At 35.6% G+C, this 24,901-nt stretch overlaps 2 protein-coding genes across 6 annotated transcripts; one reads left to right on the top strand and one right to left on the bottom strand.

The window, feature by feature from the left end:
- The first annotated feature begins 5,163 nt into the window (after nucleotides 1–5,163).
- LOC108321207 (60S ribosomal protein L5) lies at nucleotides 5,164–10,941 on the top strand. Its single transcript, XM_017552899.2, has 9 exons — nucleotides 5,164–5,250; nucleotides 5,511–5,580; nucleotides 5,672–5,763; nucleotides 5,888–6,014; nucleotides 6,099–6,178; nucleotides 6,270–6,386; nucleotides 6,463–6,597; nucleotides 6,702–6,871; nucleotides 10,636–10,941. Exons 1-9 carry the CDS (start codon nucleotides 5,248–5,250, stop codon nucleotides 10,742–10,744), a joined length of 903 nt encoding a protein of 300 aa, XP_017408388.1. The 5' UTR covers nucleotides 5,164–5,247; the 3' UTR covers nucleotides 10,745–10,941.
- Nucleotides 10,942–18,365: 7,424 nt separating this feature from the next.
- On the bottom strand, nucleotides 18,366–23,828 carry LOC108321203 (U-box domain-containing protein 33). Of its 5 annotated transcripts, none has more exons than XM_052868740.1 (10): nucleotides 23,590–23,828; nucleotides 22,673–22,990; nucleotides 22,189–22,310; nucleotides 21,993–22,114; nucleotides 21,614–21,718; nucleotides 20,945–21,395; nucleotides 20,714–20,854; nucleotides 19,969–20,496; nucleotides 19,040–19,795; nucleotides 18,366–18,765 (listed from the first exon to the last, which is right to left on the bottom strand). In XM_052868740.1, the coding sequence occupies exons 2-10, from the start codon at nucleotides 22,938–22,940 to the stop codon at nucleotides 18,583–18,585; spliced, it is 2,676 nt and encodes an 891-aa protein (XP_052724700.1). In that variant the 5' UTR covers nucleotides 22,941–22,990; nucleotides 23,590–23,828; the 3' UTR covers nucleotides 18,366–18,582. The 5 variants fall into 5 exon arrangements, with proteins under 5 accessions (XP_052724700.1, XP_052724698.1, XP_052724699.1 ...); XM_052868738.1 differs by having other exon boundaries at nucleotides 22,673–23,010; XM_052868739.1 differs by having other exon boundaries at nucleotides 23,577–23,828.
- Nucleotides 23,829–24,901: the final 1,073 nt, after the last annotated feature.

A 24,901-nucleotide genomic window follows, 5' to 3' on the forward strand; every position in this document is an offset into this window, starting at 1 on the left:
TTGGCTTTGATCACATAGGAGAGTTGTATGAACAAGATGACTTCTTTTCCTCCATCTTTTCAAATTGTCAAAAGAAGGCTCAAGGAGGTTACTATGTGTCCAAAGGGTATTTGTTTAAAGAGGGTAAGTTGTGTGTGCCTCAAGGTTCCCATAGGAAACTCCTCATTAAGGAGTCGCATGAAGGAGGTCTCATGGGCCATTTTGGAGTTGATAAAACTCTCAACATTCTTCAAGAGAAATTCTATTGGCCCCACATGAGAAAGGAAGTTCAAAGGTATTGTCATAAGTGCATTGCTTGTTTACAAGCCAAGGCTAAAACTATGCCTCATGGTGTGTACACCCCTCTCCCTATTGCTTCATCCCCATGGGAAGACATTAGCATGGACTTTATACTTGGTCTACCTAAGACTCAAAGGGGATTTGACTCTATCTTTGTGGTTGTAGATAGGTTTAGCAAAATGGCTCATTTCATACCATGCCACAAGGTAGATGATGCAAGTTACATAGCAAAACTCTTCTTTAGAGATGTGGTAAAATTCCATGGGTTGCCTAGGACCATTGTCTCAGATAGAGATCCTAAGTTTCTTAGTCACTTTTGGAAAACACTTTGGTCTAGACTAGGAACCAAGCTTCAATTTTCAACCTCTAGTCACCCACAAACTGATGGACAAACCGAGGTTGTGAATAGGTCTTTAGGAACCATGTTGAGGGCTATCTTGAAAGGAAACCACAAATCTTGGGATGAGTACCTTCCTCACATTGAGTTTGCATACAATAGGGTGGTTCACAAAACTACCAAAATGTCTCCTTTCGAGGTTGTGTATGGTTTTAATCCTCTCACTCCTTTAGACCTCATACCTCTCCCAAATCCTAGTGATTTCATTCATAAGGAAGGAGTGTCTAAGTCTGAATTTGTGAAGAAAATGCATGAGAGGGTAAAGTCACAAATACAACATCAAACTGAGAGATATGCCAAGTATAGTAACAAGGGCAAGAGAGAAGTTATCTTTGAAGAAGGAGATTGGGTTTGGCTCCACTTAAGTAAAAATAGATTTCCAACACAAAGGAAGTCCAAACTCAACTCTCGTGGTGATGGACCTTTTAGAGTAGTTCAAAGGATTAACAATAATGCATATAGGCTAGAGTTGCCTTGTGAGTATGATGTAAGTGCTACTTTCAATGTTTGTGATCTAACCCCTTTTGTAGGAGATTTGGAGCAAGATGAAGATGAAGAGCCTCAAGATTTGAAGACAAATCCTTCTCAAGAGGGAGGGGATGATGACAAACTCCTAGCTAAGGGTCCAATCACAAGAAGCATGGCCAAACAAATTCAAGAAGGATTAAAATCATTTCCAAAAGAAGGAGCTAAACTCTTATTTACTTGGGCTATCATGAAGTATTTCTAGACCTTGTATTATGCGTCAAGTAGTATAGGGTATATTTTTAGGCCCTGTATAATGGGCCAAGTATTGTATGGTTTGTAATATTAGCTTAAAAGAGTGTGTCCCACCATGGGACATGATGGCCACATGGCAAGCTCTTAGTGAAGACACTTCTTAAAAAGGAAGTGGCCATGTGTCACTTTCCAAGTGGAGAAACTCTTCCTAAAGTGGATTGCCACATGTCACTCTAAGAGTGGAAAGCTTTTGCAAAAGTGGATTGTCACATGGCACTTTAAGAGTGGAGGAACTTTGCAAAAGTGGATTACCACATGAGTGGAGAAGACTTTACAAAAGTGGATTGCCACATGGCACTCTAAGAGTGGAGAAACTTTGTAAAAGAGGATTGCCACATGTCTCTTTAAGAGTGGATAGTTTTTAGGGTTTCTTGTCTACTTTGGAGACACCTTTCTCTATAAATAGAAGGGTCTCCTTCCTTGTAAAATCACTTGATGAATTTGAATGTTATTATGCCAAAATGTGTGTAAACATATCTTGTCTCAAGTCAAGACTAGAGCATCCCATGAGGTCCCTCTAACCACCCTTCTCTAGAGTTGGCCTAACCTCTCCGGAGATCCATCAAACACCTCCATCCTACCACAAATACTCACCAAAATTGTGAGCCCACCACCATATCCATCGCTTCCGCACAAATTCCACCTCCATAGCTTCATCTTCGTGCTTTGGCCCAACCTAGCTCGAGGAGGACGCTATCAGAGCTGTATGTCTGTCTTCATACATTTGGTTATGAAAATCAGTTCCTCACCACTTCAACGACAATACTTTTCAGGAATTAATAGGTACATGGAAAAAGAATTGCTGGCTTAGTCAATCTATTCTGACTCTTATTTGCCACCAATTAATCACAATTTAACAACACAAGTACAGTACGGTCCACAACATGATCTTTGGACAATAACATATGTAGCTATATTCTCTTTCAGTTATGTTGAAAAGGTTGTTGATTACTAACCCAACAGTTCAATCAACAATTCGTAACAAAAGAAAACCCGTTCAGAATCACTTTCTTTTGCTTTCACTATAGAAAGAAATTTGTCTCTAAAAGTTCAGAGCACAACACTTACAATCTAAGACATTGCAGCTGCCTTAAAGAAGATGCAAAATGATGATAAGAAAAGAATGGAAATATGGTCGGTCGGTACAGTGACTATAATCTAGATCAGAGGAAAGGATACTCAGCCTGGAACAAGAACAACATACCTATACCCAGCCAATGCAAAACAGAACTTCAACAAACCAGAATGACGTTAATTTATACACCATAACCAAGAAACATGAAGCAATCACGAGGAATATTATATGCAAATTCACGCTCAAAATCCCCTAAAATCAATAGTAAAACTGAATCGAGATGGTGAGCTAACGGTGGAAAGTAATAGAAATTAGTAAATGTATAAAATTAGAGCTCTCAGTCTGAATAGTTATGCTTCATATGCAAGTAAAGTTGCATTTTGCAGGATATACAACTTAATAATTAGGCTTAATACCCTATTTTATCCCCAATTTCGCTCGAAAATATCAAATTAGTCCATCCTTTAAAAATTGTGTCAATTACGTCCTCACTTAATAAAATTTGCATCAATGAAATCCCTCCCGTTAAATCCGTACAAACGACGTTACTTAAGAGAGAAAAATAATTAACGCCGTTTGTACGAATTTAACGGAAAAGATTTCATTGATGTAAATTTTATTAAGTGAGGACACATATTTTTTAAAGGATGGACTAATTTGATATTTTTAAACGAAACTGGAGACAAAATAAGATATTAAGCCTATTAATTCCAATACTTTATTTTGGGAGTGCAAGGAAACTCTTACCATTTTGTTTCATGCAGGCGGCACGTGAGTTTTGGCTACCAATAATTTCAACCTCTAAATTTAGTTTTGTTAACCAATTTTCAGTGTTATTTTTCATTTGAACTTTCAAAATATATGATAGACATTATCTTTTACAGTTATTCTGTCTGTACAGGTTAACTAAATTTCGCAGTCTATAAAACTTTAATATTTTATGCGAAAAAAATAGAAATTGTTACATGTCATTGTTTTGTTTGTGGGAAGTTTTTGAAATGATTCACAGCAAAGATTCAACAATATTTAAGAAAAGAAAATACTTAAAAGACTTTAAATAATTTATAATCTTAAACCTTAAAAAAAAGAAAGAATTATTTTATTTTATTTTTAAACTTTCTTACGTATACACAATATAAAAAGTTAGAGCATTGAATGTTGATGGGACGGTTCGTAGGAATGGTTAAGATATAACATTGCTCATTGCCGAAGATAAACACATAAGAGTATGCTTAACCATATATATACATACGCAATTTAAATAAATAAGTTTGACAATTAATAAAAAAAATAGATAAAACCTACCACCAATTATACAATAATTTCAGTGGAAAATATAAAGGGATTATTTTATAATAAATTAAAAATAAAGTGATTATTTTACAACTTTGTTTTGATAGACCTAGAATACTCCTGTCTAATAAATAGATCTTATAATAGGATAATCGAAACACTGCATTTTAAAGTGAATAATGTTTTTTTTATAATTTTTAAAATATTATCTTAACTAATTTAAAAGTTAAATTGATTATTTAGTAAAATACAATACGCAGAGGATTTTTTTTATTAGACTAAAATATAATTAAAGAAAACAATATTAATACTAACTTATAAAATTACTGGTAGTATAACGATGGTTCTTATTTTCCTTAGTTAAATAATAATAAAAACTTAAATTTTATTTTTTTGTCATATATTTCTTTATTTCCTTTTTTAATTCTTTCTTGTTTTCCTTTTTTAATTTTTATCACATCACAGTTGAAAAAATAATGAAGATTATATTAGAATATAATAATGGCCATAAAAAAATAAATTAGAATATAATGATGGAGGTTCCCCATGAAAAGCACGATCATAAAGCTTAATTATTATGCTTTACTACGCTAATAAAACCAAGGGAGTTGCTCCCTCCACCCCCACACGTCTCTTCCTCCACCTCCCCAATTTTCTAAAATGCCAATTATATCCTTTTAAAATGACAATTATATCCTCAAAAGTTAAAAGGAACACTATCTCTGGACGGATGACATCCTTCAACGGATGTCAACATCCGTTTAAGGCAAAACGGATGTCGACATCCGTTTCGCCTTAAACGGATGTTGACATCCGTTGAAGGATGTCATCCAGAGGCAGTGTTCCTTTTAGGTTTCGTTTTTATTTTACTACGTTTTGCGGCTCATGCAAGGATTATAGGCTTGGATATTCAAAGGATTATTGGAAGTATGGGAAGAGTTTAGGGTTTAGAATTATAGGAAGGATTATGACTACGAACCTGGAGAGGAACCACGACAAGGACACTACACCATAAACGCACTGCACCACGTATTGCACCGAGAACAAGAGGAAGATTGCTTGATAATTCTTTTCACGATCACCAAGCTTTGCAGAAAAATATTTTACTCATACAAGGAACTACGTAGGTTATCAGTGAAATATGTTATAAATGAATAAAATTAAAAAACAATAATTTTAAAAATAAAATTTTACTGAGGGGCAAAATAGTAAAGGAAAGATGGAGGAAGGGGCAAAAAGGTAAAGGGGAGATGGAGGAAGAGATGTGTGGGGGTGGAGGGAGCAACTCCCTAAAACCAAAACAATTGGGCCAATAAAGCCCCAAACCCATAACGGCCCATTAGAAAAAAAAATCTCATAAGCAAACCCTTAATCTTCCCCGATTTTCTTCCGCCACTTTCGTTTGAAGGGAGCGAGCTTCACAATGGTGCGTATCACGCCTCATTATTTTCCAGATTCAGATTTCTACTATCCGTGTTTCGTTTCAGCTACGTTTTAGTGTTATGCATTTATAGTTTTTGAGCTTAGTGGAAAGGCGAAGTTTTGATCTGTGTCACCCATTTTGGTTTTGGTGTTGAGTTTTTACGTTTGGTAGCTTAGCTTGTAAAGGATCAGTCTTTATGTTCTAATGTTTCTTTTTTTTTTCTAATATAATCTGTATCAACATTCTTTGGGTGCATGTTAAAGGCGTTTGTTAAGGCTCAGAAATCAAGGGCCTACTTCAAGAGATATCAAGTGAAGTTCAAGAGAAGAAGAGGTATTTTGTTTGTTTGTTTTGATTCATTGTATTCAGTGTATGTCTTGTTCGTTGCAATCATCGTTTGTAACTGTGATTTTATTTACTGCAGAGGGAAAAACCGATTACCGAGCCAGGATTCGGTTGATTAACCAGGATAAGAACAAGTACAACACACCAAAGTATCGCTTTGTGGTTCGATTTGTATCCTACTGTTATGAAGAATTTGTTATATGTGCTTGAATTGTTGTGTTTTATCACGTGGATAAATGAATTTCTTCTCTCAGTTAATGTTTTTCTGTGAGCATAAACCTTAACGTGATATTAGACTAACAAGGACATCATTGCCCAAATAACATCTGCTACCATTGCTGGTGATAATGTTCTTGCTGCAGCATATGCACATGAGCTGCCACGCTATGGTCTCGAAGTGGGCCTTACAAACTATGCCGCAGGTACTTTGTGAGGAAATCTAACTCCCAACCATTTTATGACCCACGGTTTGTGTCTATCTTTTCACTCTTTTTCTCTGTCATCAGCTTATTGCACTGGACTCTTGTTGGCCCGTCGAGTTCTTAAGAAGCTTGAAATGGATGAGGAATATGAAGGAAATGTAGAGGTATCTACGAAGTTTCTATGCTCTGTGTTTTATTCTTTTTTTTTTTTTATTTGTGACATCTTTCTAAGTTATTTGGATGTTCTCTTTTCAGGCCACTGGAGAGGATTATTCAGTGGAACCAGCCGACACCAGGAGACCATTCCGTGCTCTCCTTGATGTTGGTCTTATTAAGACCACAACAGGCAATCGTGTCTTTGGTGCCCTTAAGGTAATCTATTTCAATACAGTGCTGTTTAGTGTGGTTTTTGTTGATTAATAGCCAAATTGAATAATTGTGTTTCCAGGGAGCTCTGGATGGGGGTTTGGATATCCCTCATAGTGAGAAAAGGTTTGCTGGCTTTGATAAGGATAAGAAGGAGCTTGATGCTGAGGTTCATCGCAAATATGTCTTTGGTGGACATGTTGCTGCTTATATGAAGGTACGGGCAGAGGTTTTATTTAGTACAATTGTGTTGAAAAGTTTAGTACTATACTATGACTTTTTAAGAAAATATGTTCTGACACTATTTTATGTATTATGTAGACATTGAATGAGGATGAGCCAGAGAAATACCAGTCACACTTTAGTGATTATATCAAGCGGGGAATAGAGCCTGATGGTCTGGAAGATCTGTATAAGAAGGTTCATGCTGCCATCAGAGCTGAACCTACTTTCAAGACATCCGAGAAACAGGCACCAAAGGAGCATAAGAGGTAAGTGGCTGATATTTTTTGAATGCATATAGATTCTAGAATTAGGGAAATGCATATATCTATTTTTTCATTTTGAATTCTGGCTATTTTAATTTGATCTGTTGTTGGATTGGCTGTATATTGAACTAATCCTGTGATGTTTATCTTGTTTCTGCTATTTATCTATCTTTTGTTCATCTTATTTTTGCTACTGGTTCCGTATGACTAATTGATTTGGAAGTATGTAATATTTAGGTTTGGTTTAGTATTGAAATTTACCAAATCTAATGTTAATGTTAGTTTTTAGTAATGTATATTATGGTTTTTTGTTTAAATATTATGTATACTTGCATGCACACACACACACACACACACACATATATATATAGATATATAAGATGACATTTTATGTTAAAAATATGAATTCACTAAGTCTTGTTATGAAAGATTTTGTTAGGAGATGGATAGTTTATGAAAGAAGGAAGAAAAAGAAGGCCTAACTGCCTTAGGGTTGAGGCGGTGAGAAAAAGGCGGGAAGTATGGGTATATAAGGAATAACACATTATACTGTGATTAGATAGAAAAATCATATACTTTGTATAGACCGGTTTCAACACCTGGTGAGAGGGGTTAGGCCCTCGTCTTACACGTGTTCTCTTTATTCATATTCATAGAATAATATACCGATTATTTGATTCTATCTGTTGTGTGAGAGTGCATATCAGTGAGAGAGAGATCAAGTTAGTATCCTATTCTCGGATTCCTAATAGAGTGGTCCGATCTTCTATATTTGAGGGGAGAGAGAGCAGAGTAATGGAGGGAAGAAACGAAGGACGCCTAAACGTGGTGGAGGGCCAGCTCGAAGCGATAGAGATTGCAGTAGATGGACTGAAGGCGTAAAAAGTGACGATAAGACAAGACTCAGTGGCTATTCGCCAGGATCTTCAGGAAATCATGCAAATGCTGGGAAATCGCAACCGCAAACACGAAGGTATATCAGATGGGAGTCAGGCTTCAGTGAACGACATCCGGAGGACGAGGCGAGAGGATGAGAATGTAGGGTCATGTGATGCGGAACGAACTGAGGGACAATTTAATATGAGGAAGAAGGTGGAGCTTCCCATATTTGAGGGAGTGGATCCTTTAAACTGGATCAATGGAGCAGAGTGTTTCTTTGAACTACAGGGGGTGACGGAGGAAGAGAAGGTCAGAATCGCATATGTCAGCATGGAAGGGAGCGCTGGCTACTGGTATCGGTTTTGGCGGGAAAAAGCGACGTACCACACCTGGGAAGGGCTGAAATGCGTGATGGTCGGAAGATTTGGGGAAAGGAACATGGGTTCGATTTTTGAGAGGCTCATGATGAACCGTCAGACCGGAACAGTCGAGGAGTATATTCGAGACTTTGAGATTCTGGTAGGACAAACTAGCAGAGTGACTGACGCATAACTTCTAGGCTATTTCCTCAGAGGCTTATAGGAGGACGTGAGGAATAGAGTGCGACCACATGATCCCCAAGAATTAATGACAGTGATGCGAATCACGAGAGATGTGGAGGTCCTATCGGGAGGAGCTAAGATTTGGGGTGGTGGTGCGAATTGACCACAGGGGTCAGGGGGACGAACAACGGGGACGATAACCTGAGTGGAACCAATGTGAAATTAGTAGGGGCGAATGGCTAGCATGAAGAGCGTAGGGTTTGGAGGAAGAGAAGGAAACTCAGGACATACTATGGGAAGGGGTGCGAGTGCTATGAGGAACAACACCATAGGAAGAGGAGTGCGAAACCTCCCTTATCACGAATATCTCAAGAGAAGGGAAGAGGGACGTTGTTTTCGGTGTGGGGAGCAATTTGCCCTTGGTCATCGTTGTCCGGAACGCATCTTGAGGGTGTTGATTTCGGGCGAGGATGAGGAGGAAGACCCTGGAGAAAGTAGAGGTGGAGCACGAGCGGCTAGAGTTATCTTTCTTGTCTGTAGGAGGTTTGACCCAACCGAGAACCATGAAACTTCAAGGGAGTGTGGGAGACAGGGTGGTGTTGATCATGGTTGACAGTGGCGCTAGCCACAACTTTATATCCAAAGCGTTGGTTGAGGAGCTTCAACTGGAGGTGGATAAAGGCCAGACTCGTCAGGTCTGTTTGGGGATGGACAGAGGAAACAGACCCAAGGCTGTTGTAGAGGAGTAGTATTACATATGGGAGCAATTGAAGTTACAGAGCAATATTATGTCTTTGATTTAGGAGGTGTAGACTTGATCCTGGGGGTGGACTGGTTGGCTAAGTTGGGGGAAGTAGTGACTAACTGGGGCAACTTAACCATGACATTCCAACAAGGAGGATAGGAAGTGATGATCAGAGGGGATCCATTTTGGCTCGGGAAATAATAGCACTAGAAGCGCTGCTCAAAATCACTGAGGTAGAGACAGTTGCAATGATATAGGGGTTAAGACAAATGGAAGTACCTGGGGAAGGGAAGAAACAAGAGCTGATGGAAGAACAAGGAAGTGAGCTGGAGAAGGTGCTGGAAAAATATCAACAAGTGTTTAAGGAGCCCTAAGGTTTACCTCCAGGGCGTGAGAGGGAGCACATGATAGTTCTGAAAGAAGGGGCAGGCCCAATTAATATGAGCCCCTACAGATATCTCCATTTGTTGAAGGGAGAAATAGAAAAACAGGTGGGGAAGGTGGCCTTAAGATTATTGCTGCCAGACACTGCTCGAATACATCCCGTATTCCACGTATCACAGTTGAAGCAGACAATTGGAGCGAAGAGTGTAGAGAGGGAGCTGCCAGCTGATCTGCACGTGGAGGGCCCAACTATTTGGCCTATACGTATTCTGAACAAAAGACAACAACAACTAGAAGAAGAGATAAGAGAGCAAGTGCTAATCGAATGGAATGAAGGATGGGTGGATGGAGCGACATGGGAAGACAAGATTACTATCCAAGAGCAGTTTCCAGAATTCAACCTTGGGAACAAGGTTCATCTTCGGGATGGGGTAATGTTAGGAGTTGGATAGTTTATGAAAGAAGGAAGAAAAAGAAGGCCTAACTGCCGTAGTGCTGCGTCGGTGAGAAAAAGGCGGGAAATATGGGTATATAAGAAATAACACATTATATTGTGATTAGATAGAAAAATCATATACTTTGTATAGACCTGTTTCAACACCTAGTGAGAGGGGTTAGGCCCTCGTCTTACATGTGTTCTCTTTATTCATTTCATAGAATAATATACCCATTATTTGATTCTTTCTTTTGTGTGAGAGTGCGTATTAGTGAGCGGGAAAGTAGTGAGCGAGAGATACGGTTAGGATCCTATTCTCGGATTCCTAACAGATTGGGATTGAGAAATAAGAATCACATGTTTCTTTTTTAAGTTACATAGAATTTTCATCAGTCCTATAATTATTTATTTATGGTTGTATGAATTAGATCTAATTTAATTCACTTAGTTTTATATAAAAATTGTTATACCCAAGTGTAGTACTCATAGACCTGATTAATTTATATCAGGATGGACTTACGATTTTACATTATTCAATAATTTCTTTAAAAAATGCTTCAATTATAATAATTATTAAGTTATGATTAGCTGTGTATTATGTCAAAACTTCATAAAAATTACACAATAATAATAGTTTGTTTGTATTTAACTTATGTACTCTATTTTAAGTATATTTCAAGTTGTGGCATGGTCGACATTTTGAACCTTTTTTGGTTCTATTTTTGGTAATTTAGTTTTTAGTATGGAGGATGTTCCTGAGAATATTTGCATCTTTGTGCAGGTACAATCTGAAGAAACTCACTTATGAGGAGAGAAAGGCTAAATTGGTTGCACGCTTGCAGGCTCTCAACTCTGCTGCCGGTGATGATGATGATGAGGATGATGAGTGAAAGTTCATCATTGATGATGTAATAGGATCTGTCTTAACTTGCATTTAGTCATTATGAGCAATAATTTGCAGATCACAAATTTTGGAGTTGAGTTAGCCTTTCATTTTTTGTTGGGATTGCTTGATGTGTTATTTTTAATTTCATTGTTTACAGATATGTTGTAAGGGTAACTAATATAGTTGTTCTTTGATTTTTAATTCTGCATTGCAATTGAATATCAGTTTTCATTTTCTGGATTCAACTCTCGGTCGTGCATTGCTGAAGGTGTGTTTATATGTTTGAATCATAGTCAGTTTCAATTCTAGTTTTGGTTTCTTCTTTGTTACCCATTTTAGAAAGTTGGTAATATAGTTTAGGTAGTTTTTCCAGTTTTAGGATTTTTAATTCTGTATGTTTTGATTCAATTATCTATTATATGATTCAATTGGCATGATTCTAAATCATTTTCATGATTCGATTCATCTCATTGCATCAAATTCAGTTTTGTATATTAATAACCTATCATGCATAGTTCATTCACTGATTTGCCCTTAGTTTACTGTCCAGCTTTGATTCCCTGTGTGGATTTGATATTCTAGAATTGTTCTGTAATTTTCTATTCATTTATTACGTATTTATATAGATTCAAGCATGTTCAATACCTGCTACAATCTGTTATAGAGTTTTCATTCATTTAGGCATTTTATCAAACGCCTACGTGCATGTGTTTTTTTTTTGGCATTTCATCATACAGTTTTATATTTAGCCTTTCTACACAGCATTTCATTGCTTTCTCTGCATCATTCACGGTTTCCAGTTTATATCATTAGAAAATGATAATTTGCACGTGTCTTTAATTTTCCCCAATCATGCATTTTTATCTTGCACAAAAATACAATGCAACAATAAACTTCTTGATTTTTTTTATTGACATCGTGGTCTGTCCTATATTACATTAGGAGGATTTATGGATTTTTGTTAAAACTGAACACGATAAAAGGGCTCAAGACTGTTATCACAATCGAAGTTTCGATGGCAAGAAAGCTTTTAACATTTTGTTTCATGCATTCACGTGAGTTTTGGGTACCACTAGTTTCAACTTTTTAATTAAGTCTTGCTCATGTTGTCTATTATATTATGGATTGTTTGTTTTAAACCCTCCTTCATTCCTTGTGTTTCTGGTCCGGTCCTATTTAATGAGGGTGAAAAGAGAAGCTTATTCTAGTGTGCATAGGTCAGCTAAACCTCTCAGTCCATAAAGCTTTAATATTTTTGCCAAAGAGGTAGAAATTGTTGCATGCTATTGTTTGTTTGTGATGGGGCTTACATGAGAGATTCAACAACATCATAATCAAACTACATAAAATCAGTTTATAGATTCCTAATTTTGGTTTCTTATTTTAAATGAATTCTTCACTTTTTATTTTCTTAATTGGATTCCTACTTATAAAAAATTGATACAATTGGATCTTTAAATTGGTGAATAGTATAAAAAATTATACTAACATGATACATTGAAATGACTTATTTAAATGATGTGGTATTGATAGAGTAAGATTGCTAGTTAGGTTGATTTTGTTATTTTTAAAATAAAAATTAGGGATTTTGTTGAATTCCTAACTAGAGTTGTTGAATTCTTAATTAGAGGTGGTTGTTGGTGTTGTTCCACATTAATTAGAGGTGGTTGTTGGTGTTGCTGAATCCTTATTCATGTATTTTTTTGATATTGTTGGTGGATGTTTAATTCATTTGACGTTGATGTTCATTTGTTTTTGTCAGTGTTGTCATTGAAGTATGTCTATGGGTCATTCATGTTTGCCTTCCACATATAATGGGTGGCGAAAGCAAAACCCTAGTCTCTATTATTGTGGCGGTGGAGGATGTAGGAGTTTGGATGTTTCACCCATTTGTTATTACAGAGAGAAATTAATATTGAGAATTACAAAAAATTCTAAGAATCGATTAAAATAATTTTAGGGTTGTCCTAAGTACAAGGTAAAATACATGGAACCTATGTATTTGTATTATTATTTTTCAAAAGAGGTTATTGTTGATTTTTTTAAACAAAATGGAAGTGAAGATGTTGATTGCAACTACTTCAGATGATGCATTGATGATGATGATGAGTTTGATGAAATTGGTAGCTATGTGAAGTGCGAAGGAAATGATGACAACTTAGTGAACATTGGAGAAATGTAAGCTATTAGGAAGATGATACATAATTTGGATAAAGCAGTGTTGATTCTTCAAAAGTAGATGAAAGTGTTGATAGGGGTGGTTTGTGTTCTATGTGCCATCAACATAATTTTAGTTTCAATGTTGATGACAACTCCATGATGTGCTATAACTGTCTTATGGTGTTTAGTTAGTTAAGTTAATTTATTTGTTGTTAGGATGTATACTTGGCATTGTATAGGATGGACAATTGACATTGTCTAGGAGAGACAATTAACATTGTCTAGTGGTAGTGCATTCTTGAATGTAATGTTGTTAAATGAATTGAAGAGTTGTAGAAGTTTATAATTGTTTTTCCATTAATGTATAATAAAAATGGTTGAATGAAAATGATTCAATAAAAATGGTTTAACGAAAATGATTTAATGAAAATTGTTTAATGAAAATTGTTTAACGAAAATGGTATAATGAAAATGATTTAATGAAAATGGTTTAAAGAAAATGGTTTAAGGAAAATGATATTATCAAAACATAAATTAAAATGGTATTATAGAATAAAATGATAACATTGATAACAAAAGATTTGATCCACCGTATAAGTTTTGTACAATATTGAAGTATTACATAATAACATTATGAAAGCGTTCATATTGTTCAGACAACCATTACAAAAGTATTAACATAAAGTTCAGCTTCAAAAAATATCATGTTTTTTGAATTTCATCCCTTCTTACGCTTGACCTTCACCCTAATGTGTTGATGGCATAACTGCTTCTGATAATGGAGTAGGTTGGTTTGCTTCCTTTGACTGCGCAACATGTTGTTGGGTTTTTTGGGGCAACAAGTTTTATTATGACACACTTTCCTACACAATCGACTTCTTTTTCGCAAGTCACCTTTTCTCATTCTTGTTTCATCCTTTGTCATCTCCTACTGTTCTAACCTTCTTTTCTTCTTAGGTTTACCTGACAACATTAAGATATGAGGTAATGTCCCACATGTTGTTGTCTTTGATAGGATAGATAATTGATGAGTAAATTTCTTCATATGTTGACTTTTGAAAGCAAGAAAATATGAAATCTTCTCCATCTATATTTAGAAACTTCATTGCAGCTAGGGAATGACAACATGGTATTCCAATGATGCTCCATTTCTTGTAAAAGCATGAAAATTCGTCTATATTGATCATAAACTTGTTCTCATTTTATGACACATGTCAAACTTTAAATAACTTGTTTGTAGAGCAACTGTCAAGACAACACAACATTAATAATGCAAAAGAAAAAAATGATTAGAACAAAAATCATTAGACATAAATTCATATTTAATTAGGAATCTAAGATTTAGTTAAGTGTGTTTCCTTTCGAAGTCTACTATGGATTTTGGGACAAATGGATGCAAAAAATGATTGTATCTTAGACATGTTTGTTGTCCATCTCTTCATCATATAAACTCGGATGTCCTCTAACATGCTAATGATGGACTTAGTCCTCATATGAACCAATACACCGTTGAATGCCTTTGACATGTTGTTAACCAAGGTATCACATTGAGCTGTGGTGGTCAACCATGATCTTGACCAATATCTACGTTAAAATAGGTTAAGAAATATTAACATTAATGAAAACATAAATTGTGGTTAAGTCACAAATACAAACTTTGGAGGAATAATTATCAAATGTTTAAAAGCCTCATTGTTAAGCTCTTTTATCTTTCTCATCTGCATCTTCCATGTTTGTGGGTGTGTTGCTTTATCTGTCCTCCACATTAGACAATTTAGTTTTTTTTCTAGGGTATTTCTTCTTAAAGTTCGCATACAAGTGCCTTACACAAAATCTCTGATAAACTCTAGGAAGTAATTCTTGTATAGCTGGTAGTAGGCTCTGTCATATACAACAAAATGTATAGTGTTGTCAGTTTTGACAATATATGTTCAAAAGATCTAATGTGCAAAGGTTAGAGGTTGTTTTGTAGATGAGATTTACCTTTTGTTGGTCTGATATAAATGTAATTGATGAATAGACTGGAGCCCCACCAAGGTCTCCAATCAGAAGCTTCAGAAATCACCTCCATGTATCCTTGTTCTCCACCTCTACCATGACATATGCAATAAGCAACATTTGGTCATTAGCATCTCAACCCACAACACTTAGCAACTCCCCACCATATTTCCCTTTTAAGAAAGCTCTATCGAGGTCAATTATTGGCTTGCATGAGACAAAACTATCTTTGTATGCCTTGAGACATGCATATAACCTCTTGAAAATTGGTTAACTATCATTCTCGTCAACTTTCACCTTCACTATCGATCCTAGATTTCGAGCTAAAGGCTCATGGGCATCATCATATATCTTTTTCTACTACAATTTGAATGACCCATCAACCTGGTCTGAAGCAATGGATTTCGCCTTGTAAGCTATACTCATAGATATACCAATGTTCCATTTTCTACTGATTTTCTCTTGAATTTCAACTCCCTTCCCTTTTGGATTTTCTCTCACGGTTTTCTCCGAGTTCTTGCTCAACCACTTCGTATTAAGTAAATGAAGGTTGTACTCTCTACTGCATGTGTGGTTATCTACAATAGTCCTGAGTTGCCACATATGAACTGTATCCATGCCATCAAGGGGCATTGTCCTTTTGCATCCAAACATTTCAGCCTCATTCTTCTCTTATAGTTTTTAACGATTTTTAGATTTCTGCCATTTTTCAATGAATAGGTTTTTATGGCATCCAAAAAGTCTTTTTTTTCTCACCAAAATACGTCCTCAATTCTCATTTAAAATCAACCATATTTTTCGCCATAGAAAAGGTCACGAACTTCCCATAATCCTCTTCCTCATTATGTTCTTCATCATTATGTGCTGCACTAAGTAATTTTTCAGATTGTCAGTCATCATCCGACAAACCTCTCTCATTACCTTAATTTATATCATTATCAAAATTGTTGTTAGACATCTCAGTCCATGATGGTCCTTCATATTCATGTGAAAGACTTTTCACTTCAACTTCTACATTATCAGTGCAATCTCCATCTCCTAACTCACATTCTATATCACACTCAACATTTATGTCAACTAGTCCCACCATATACTCGTTATCATCATCATTCGACGTACTCCAACCACAAGCATCAACTTCCTCTTGTACAACTACTATAGGTTCATAGTTACACACTTCTTGGTCTATGTCACCCTGATCTTCAACATCACCATGATAATCACCCCTATTTTGGGTTACAACACCATCTCCTTCATAGTGAGGGACCTCAGCCTATGTTTCACTCTAACCTTTAACATGATCATCGTATTCACCCTTCCCTTTTGACACAACAACACATGTACTTCATAATGAGTCACCTCAGCCTGTGTTTCAACCTAATCTTTAACATCAACATCATATTCACCTCTCTCTTGTGACACAAATCTTCTTCACAATGAGCCACCTCGGGCTATATTTCAGTCTGACCTTCAACATCAACATCATATTGATTCCTCTCTTGTGACACAACTAGGGATGACAAAAAAAATCTGCGGATACGGGTATCCGCGGTGGATAGTTACTATCCGCAGATATTTACTACCCGCAGGTAACAAGTAGCGGGTATTTTAATATCCACTTTTAAACGGGTCAGGTGCGGGTAGTATACTAGCCCGCGGGTACCCGTTATCTGCAAAATAAAAATAAATTATATTTTATTAGGTTAAATTTAACGAAAATTAAATTTTAATTTATATTTAATTTAATTTAATTTATATTATATATTTTTTTTGTAATTTTATTTAGATTTTATTTTAAAAATGTATAAAATATATTGTTTTTATTTTTTGCGGGTATTCGCGAGTACTCGCGGGTTTTAAAATACTTGTCATCCAAGATAGAACCCCTTCCTACACAGTACCATAATTCTTTGAATCCAACATACCCTAGTCCTTTCACTACACTTACTACAAAAAAAGTAATTTCAAACATCTAAGTCAAAAGATAATGTAGAAGTTTCCCCTTCATACTTTAGTCTGTCATCATTTACAAACTTTCCCTTATGATGGAAAACAACCTCAAAATCCTCTTCCATTATGCACAACAAAATATAAATATTTGTAGACTTATAAAATAATAATAAACCGACAAAAAAGAACACCTATTAAAACTAGAATGCACCGAAACAAACTCCAACATAACTTTCAACATGTGAACATGAAAGACATGTCAACATTGTAGGATAATACTCAGCTTTGCAAAAAAGAAATGCATATGACGACAGAAATCATCGAAGAATAAATTGAAACCCCCAATACAACATTTACTCACCTTCAATGCGATTCATTTCGAACCACCTCGCAATTGACCTACAACCACCTTGTGATTCCAATCAAGAACGTTCGAAAGATGACGAAAAACACTTAAATTTCTTCACTGAACCCATTTTTTGCTCAATCAATTTTCAATTTCAATTAATTCCAAATTTGCATGATAGAACTCTAAATCCTATCAATGAACCTTAATTTCGCACAATGCAAGTTCACTAAAAGAATTCCCAACTCGATTTTAATTGAATTTTACTATTTTTTTAATGCTTAAAATACAAAAATTCAGATTAGTGCCCTACCTAAAATATCCTCACTCTACCATGTCATTTAAATAAGTAACACTAACTTTCCACGTCAAAGTAGTTTTAATGTCGTTAAGCCAATTTAATGACAATGGTCTAATTGCATAAATTTTTCACAAGTATGAACCTAATGGAGAACAAAAATAAATGAGAGACTCGTTTGAAACTAAAAACTAAAAATAGGGACCTCAGGAAAGATTTAACCTATTTATAACTCAGACTGATGCTTAGATTGGGATAACTTTTTTTATGATTCCTCATACTTTTCTATATCTGGCATAAGAGTTGCAAAACGAGTTGGAGTTTTTCGCTTTCTACTTTACCGTCACAAATTGTGTAATAACTATCCTATATATAAAACTACCTTGTGATCTTGTAAATAGATGCATAGTAAGTGAAATTTTGAGATTATACTTTGTGCTACAAGAGTAGATACGTTACAAGAAAATTCTTAAATAACACATAATTTTAGAAACAAAAGATAATTAGTTACTATATAATGATTAATTTAGATAATGATTTATAAACTTAAAATTATTAGTATCTAAAATAATGTTTATTAAGAAAAAAATTATAATTACTTTGTGAATTAGATTTTAAATTGATCACTAATATTAGTTATCAAATTTTTTATTACCAAAAAATTTAATGCTTAAATTACTAATTAATTAATTAGTGACCAATTTAGTTAATATTATGGTAAGTTTCTATCGTAAGTTTTGTTTTCCTTTCCTCGTATCTTTTTTTAGTTAATATAATGTTACTATATTATCTATTTGAGTTAAGAACACATATATGTATAATTTTCGTTAATATAAACATAGAATGTTCCTTGAATGCTGTTGGGACGGTTCATTGGGATGGTTAAGATTAATAAATAGCATTGCTCATTGCCAAAAGATAACAAATAGCATCTCTTTAACCATACATACATACGTAACCTTTTTACAAGAACTCAAAATGTGCACAACCTATACAACATGTAGGCTATAAAAATGTTGTTTACATACTTTAAAAATGTGTAAAGAGAGTGAGTTTGAAGAAGCAAAGAGAAAAATGAGAAGCTTGCAGATCAGTGAGTTTGAAGCCAGTCCTGGATTGCATGGCGAAGAGAGTGGTTGGGAATAAGGTTGTGATGTGCTAACTTAGATTTTGTCCTTGGTGAAGTGTGACGACCACTTTGCAGCCATTCACGTATAGCTGCAGCTTCATAAGTAAAACCATCTGCAGCCACTTGTGGATCTTGCATCACTTCCTGCAAAATATCCAAGGATTTGGAAAACCTTTTCATGTGTCTCATGGATATGTAAATAGTTTTATTATTTTAGACAATTAATAAGGGAAACAAACACATGTAGCATACAACTTAATTATGAGTTAGTAACAATCAGCAAAAGTTGTCACAAAACATTAATTATATACATTGTTTGAAAACTTCATTACTTGAAAAGATCATAAATCATCTGAGGATGTGTATTTTGATTGAACTCAAACTAAAATTGAAGATAGTGTGAGAAAGAGTTTCCTACCAGAGAGATTGGACAGATAAAATATGGAGGAGGTTGGCATTTTCCTTGAGAACCCAGTTGAGTCGGTCCACAAGAAGCCCTCATTGGTTCCAGTATTCTCCAAACATCTGGATGAAGATCTGGTCTGTTCTTTCTACTCATCTCACAACACCTCAAAGCCAAGCGAACCAGCTCTTCAGCTAGCATAACTGGCCAATCTCCAGCCAATGGATCCAGGATGGATTTCAACTTTCTACTATGTAATGCATATTGCACTTCCTTTGTTATTCCCAGAGCAGGTTTCCCAGTGATCAATCTCAATAAAATGACTCCAAACGAGTAAACATCTGACTTTGGTGTGAGTTCACCAGAAATAAGGAATTCAGGATCCACATACACAAAAGTTCCCTTTGGAACAGTCCTCCAAAACTCTGTAGTGCTGCTACTTGAACCCTCTTGACAAGATAATATACGACAGATTCCAAAGTCGCTGAGCTTGGTTACAAGGTTTGCATCCAGGAGAATGTTGCCTGGCTTTAAGTCACCATGTGCTATGCTGTGAGGTTTACTTGATTGAAGAAAGATGAGAGCCGAGCAGAGTTCTGCAGCTATGCGAATTCGAGTTTGCCATGATAATGGAGGTGTGTTATCTTTACAGTTGAGACGATCTTCAAGGCTTCCATTGGGTAAATACTCATACACAAGAGTCCAGGATTCTGGGCAGGATCCTATGAGTGTCACAAGATTCGGGTGCCTCAACCTGCTCAATATTTCAACCTGATACAAGCAAAACCATGTCAGAGAGCTATTATTTGTACAACAATTTGTATAACTGGGAGAAAAAAAAATGAGATGCAATAAATGTTGTGAAATAAACACACAAAAAGATTGTTCCTCACCAAAATAGGATGAATCACAAAATATGAAGTAAAACTGAACCGAAGCCATACCTCTTGTTGAAACTCCATTGGACCTTGGGCACTGTCAGGACTCAACATTTTTATAGCCACCTCAGTGTGACGTAAGATACCTTTAAATATACTTCCATATCCACCTTGTCCAATCTTAAGGGATGGATTGAAGTTTCTTGTTGCTTCTTTAATCTCTGAAAAGGAGAATTCTGAGAAGGGTTGAAGCCCGTGCATGCTTGAGGATTCCCCTTGTTTTCTCTTTAACTCCTCAGCCTCTCCCAATGCATTATCAAGTTGCATTTGCAACTCATCTAGTTCATCCTTGTACTTTTGAGACAACTCATCAGCAGATATATTCTTCTGCTCCAACTCCTTCACAATAAGTTCAGTAGATGCAATTTGATTCTCTAGAGATAATTTCTGATCTAAGGCAAGTTGGAGTTCCTCGTTAACTTTGTTTATCTGGCTCTTCATATTATCAACTTCTTCATTTGCTTTCTGTACTTCTTCCTCTTGTTCTTTTCTTAGTTTTAGCTCTTCTTGATACAGGTTTTCAGTGGCTTTAGCCTGTCAATAAAAAGATGTTTTTCCATTCAAATGATCCTAGAATCAGTTGAGGTTTGTTTAAGGTTAGCTAATGCAATCTTATTCTGTCGGTCTGGTAAGGATAACTTCAAAAACATAGAACTGAATAAAACACCTACAATTAACTTGGTGTGATGATTTACAAACATGATCATCTTACTCATTGAAAACTAATAAGAACTCCACATAAGAAAATTACCTTGCGTATAGCATCCTTGGCTTCTTTTTCTGCTTTCACGCGCCTAACAGTTTCTTGATGTGCATCTTTCCTAGCATTCCAAGCCTCAGCCATTGCCTGTTCAAGTTGACCATAGAGAGCATCATCCATTCCTTCATCCTGCTGGTGTTCAATTACAATATTAAAATATTATCATAAAGCTCAGCCCCATAGTATACATAGAAATTCTGATAGAGGAAAAAGTGTGCACACCAATACACTTGGAGATGGTGAATGAAGATCCTTGTTATCCAGAGAAAAGTCATTCAATGACAAGCCTAATACATTCTCACTGCCATTGTTAATCAAATCTGGGATCAATTGTGCTTCACCCAAACAGCTCTCAAAGCACATTGAGAATACTGAAGGACTCCCTCGTGACTGCTCATCAAACTCATCACAACTTGCTTCTTTACTGAACTTTCTCTGAGGAGTTAAGTACCCTTCTAAAGAAGAAACAGATCCAATGCTCTTCCGAAGTGCACCATTGATAGTCCTAACTCTACGAAATAACTCTTGTCCGGTATTAATTGGTTTTCTCCAACGATTTTGCCCTTCCACTGAGGATGGGGATCCCATGTTTGGTGAATGCCCAACTTCAGAGTTTGCTATTTGCAGCACAGGAGATCCAACCTCTACATTCCCTCTATCCAATCTGCAATCCCTGAGTTGATATAGCACTTGTATCAGTACCAAATATAATATGATAATATACTATTTAGGACAGTACAACAAATCAAAGTTCAAACAAAAATCAAAACACAAGCTTTCTGAAATTGTTCCTTTGAAGCTTACTCCAAAGTTACACTTATCTCCGTGTGACACTATTCCTTGGAATTCAGTACTCACCACCACTATTCAAGTATTCGTAAGACAGCATACCTTGTGTGTATGAGGTACCCGTTGCAGACAAACTGCATATGACAAGAAGCTGGAGCTTGTTCAGATACATATATAGCTTTCTTAGATTTGAGGGATATCATTCTCCTGCAGTATCATGCAAGTGGAAGCTCGTTAAAAGCAATAAGAACATAAATTTCAAAAGGGCTACAATATTTTCCATGAAGCAAAGCCTTCAAGAGGGGAATAAAATCAAACAGGAAGAGGGGAAGATTAAGCTCCATATCTAAGAATGTTGAGAAATAGTAATTAAAAAGTGTGAAAGTATAACATGGTTAACAAAAAGCTCCAAATTTCAAACAGATAATTTGGTTACAAAAATGTGTAATAGCTGCTTGAGGAATTTTAGCTGGCTACTTACCTAGAATAGTTCTTATCAGATGCTGCTCCCATTACAAGCCTCTGTATGCCATACTGGTGGATGAGCTCTACAATCCCTTTTTCTACACAATCCATTTCAATGAGTACTTTCCCTGCCCTCACCTATATCAGAAAATTATTAGCAAAAAAAAAAAGAAGAAGAAAGTTTTGAAAACAAGGTTCACTAGAAAAATTACCCCCATTCTTTGACAGATATAAAGATAGGGATCCATAGTCTTCGGAACTTTTTGCCTTTCCCTTTCATGATAATCTTGAACTTCCTGTTCTCTCAGTGCACTTGCAGGAAATTTAGCACCCACTGTAAAAATAACCAAATAAACCAAGTTAAATCCGGTTTGTGAAACACACCATAAATCATAAGTCATAGCGTGGTTTCTTAAATATTCTGGGTCGTTTTGAGTTTTAGTTACAATCTCCTAGTAATTTCAAAAATAATGTTCAACAACGCAATATATACTCACACCAAACGAGTAATAATGTTCATAGGCACAATCAATCAAAAGCCTAACAAATTTTAACAGTAATAATAAGATTTGCACCCAAGTTATGATAAAGTTATCTCAGGTTCAGCCATGTTGTACAAATCAAAAAAGGAAAAAAGGTTTAAGTTATCTCAAACCCACAAACAATTGCAAGTGCACACGCATGTTTCAAACTTACTCATAGGGATCGTAGGTGATGGCACGTGAACATGAAGGATGCAGATTCTCCTTCCTCCAGAATTTTGTATTGCCCATATGAGATTTAATTTGCTGTCTTTCACATCTTTTGCCACAGCAACATAGAGTGTATCATCAACCATACTTGGACTGGGCTCACTCACAATTTCACTCCTACTAGTCATGATTCCAGGAACCCCAACATCACGAAGCTTGCTCGTACGGTTGATCTGTGGTGCAGTTGCAGGCATAGGACTCACCACAGCCATGCTGATAGATGAAGGATGGTTGAACCTTTAAAAGACTCTTTCTTTCACTTCTGAAGAGAATCACGATAATCTGTAACTCAGAAGTGCCGATTCAACTTTCTAGCCAAAGGAACTTATAAAAGAATTCAACTACTGGGAATTTTCTCTCTATCTATACATAAACGTTACATCAAGAAAACTTGATAAACCCAGTTAACCCAAACCAAAAAAGGAATAAATCAATAAATAAAATCTCGCAAACTAACCAAAAACTCTCTTTAATATCTCCAGAGCATCTCACTGGTCTAAATTAAGAGACCCCATAACCAAAATCTCTCCCAGCTGAACAAAAATATTCATTTTTTCTACGCCTAGCGAAGACCCAATCTGGGACCACATTTGCAAAGACACGAAACATGTCCGTTGTCTATCATCATATAAACAAAGTTCATGGGATGATGGAAAGTCATGATGACCAAATGATGAAATGAAAAGGAAATGCCTTTTTTTATGTGCAGGTATTTATCTATGTTGTCTCGTAGGAATGGAAAAGAGTACGGTTGTCTTGAGCTCATAACATGGTAGTGAACAAACAGAAGAGACATAAATATAGATAAAGAAGTAACACAGTGAAACCTTGGAAATTACAAGAACAACCTCATTTTTCTACCTCTTCCAGCCACGGTCGTGCTCCTTATTTTTCTTCATCTTCTTCCACTCTTTGTTCCCTACGACTGCTTCACATGAAGTTTCGACGAAACAGTTTAGCCCAACTACGTGGACCTCCAATTTCCAATCTTCTGGAAGTAATCTGTGCAGTAAACTTAAACCTGTCATACATCGGACAGGTGTAACTTGTCTTCATATACAATCATGAAAGTGATGCACCCTTGTTTGTGTTTGATAGCAGAAGATAGAATGAAGAAATGAAAATGAAGATCAATTAAGAGCGAATATGAACAAAAAATATATACACACTTGCATATAGACACGTGTCATTGTTCATGCAATGAATACGACTATTTCTCATATTAAAGGAATAACAAATATAGTCTGAGTTAGATTTTTACCTTTATATAGAATACATGCTATTTTTGTTTGGGTCTTTTAATATGATACCTGTTTCAAAATATGAGATTACGTTCTTTTCTTATACAAGGAGATATATTATGTAAAGATCTCTACTCCTAACGCTTTCTAACCCAACCTTACTCTCAGATGTATTAACAATCAATTTACTTTACAATATTAATTTTGTAAAATGTTTTTTTACACCATTTGCATATGTTCACAACCTACTTTTATAAGTATTTTGGTCACAACAAATAATTAATTTTTGTATTTATAAAAAGAAAGTGAGAGATTGAAAAGTATATTGTATAACTGATCCGTCAAAAAAAAATTGGACGATATCATCTAGAACCGAAATGACTAATTAGTTCGGAATATTCATTAATTGATAATTAATCTGAGCAATAACAATTATTAATGGATATTTAATAAAAATAATAGTTATTAATTAAAAATTAATAAGAATAATGAAAAATATTTATTGATAATTAATGGTTCAGACCTATTTATAAGTTTATTATAAGATTTATAAATATATGTTTTATAGAAGATCTTATATAATTAATTATGATTACTTATCTTTATGACAATGTTATTACGTAAAATCACTACTGACTTGAGTGTTAGACTACTTTTAACAAGTATCCTTCCACACGACTTAAACAAGAAAGAGAGAGTAAACAACATAACTTGAATGATGGAGGACCGTCAGGAAGTCTATTTGGTCTTCAAGACACCTTTGAGTGCTTTGAACAAAAAATCTCAACCCATACCCAAAACATTTTGGTACCTACAATGGGACTGAGCGAAATTCTCCTGTAACTATAAGGAACTAGACGAGCACTGGACCTCAGCATCGCTACTTCGGCCAGGCGTCGCCCTGACTAATGACACTAGAAAATCTCACCACC

Source organism: Vigna angularis, chromosome 9 (assembly GCF_016808095.1).
Source record: "Vigna angularis cultivar LongXiaoDou No.4 chromosome 9, ASM1680809v1, whole genome shotgun sequence".
Lineage (NCBI taxonomy): Eukaryota > Viridiplantae > Streptophyta > Magnoliopsida > Fabales > Fabaceae > Vigna > Vigna angularis.

Bases quoted from the DNA above. Each gene is read 5' to 3' on its own strand.
- LOC108321207 (XM_017552899.2), top strand. The intron at 5,581-5,671 runs GTATTTTGTTTG...TATTTACTGCAG, and splicing joins GAAGTTCAAGAGAAGAAGAG to AGGGAAAAACCGATTACCGA. The intron at 6,015-6,098 runs GTACTTTGTGAG...CTCTGTCATCAG, and splicing joins CCTTACAAACTATGCCGCAG to CTTATTGCACTGGACTCTTG.
- LOC108321203 (XM_052868740.1), bottom strand. From the start codon at position 22,940: ATGGCTGTGGTGAGTCCTATGCCTGCAACTGCACCACAGATCAACCGT. The intron at 22,115-22,188 runs GTAATTTTTCTA...TTTCTGATATAG, and splicing joins ATATCTGTCAAAGAATGGGG to GTGAGGGCAGGGAAAGTACT. The intron at 19,796-19,968 runs GTATGGCTTCGG...TGCTTGTATCAG, and splicing joins CAATGGAGTTTCAACAAGAG to GTTGAAATATTGAGCAGGTT.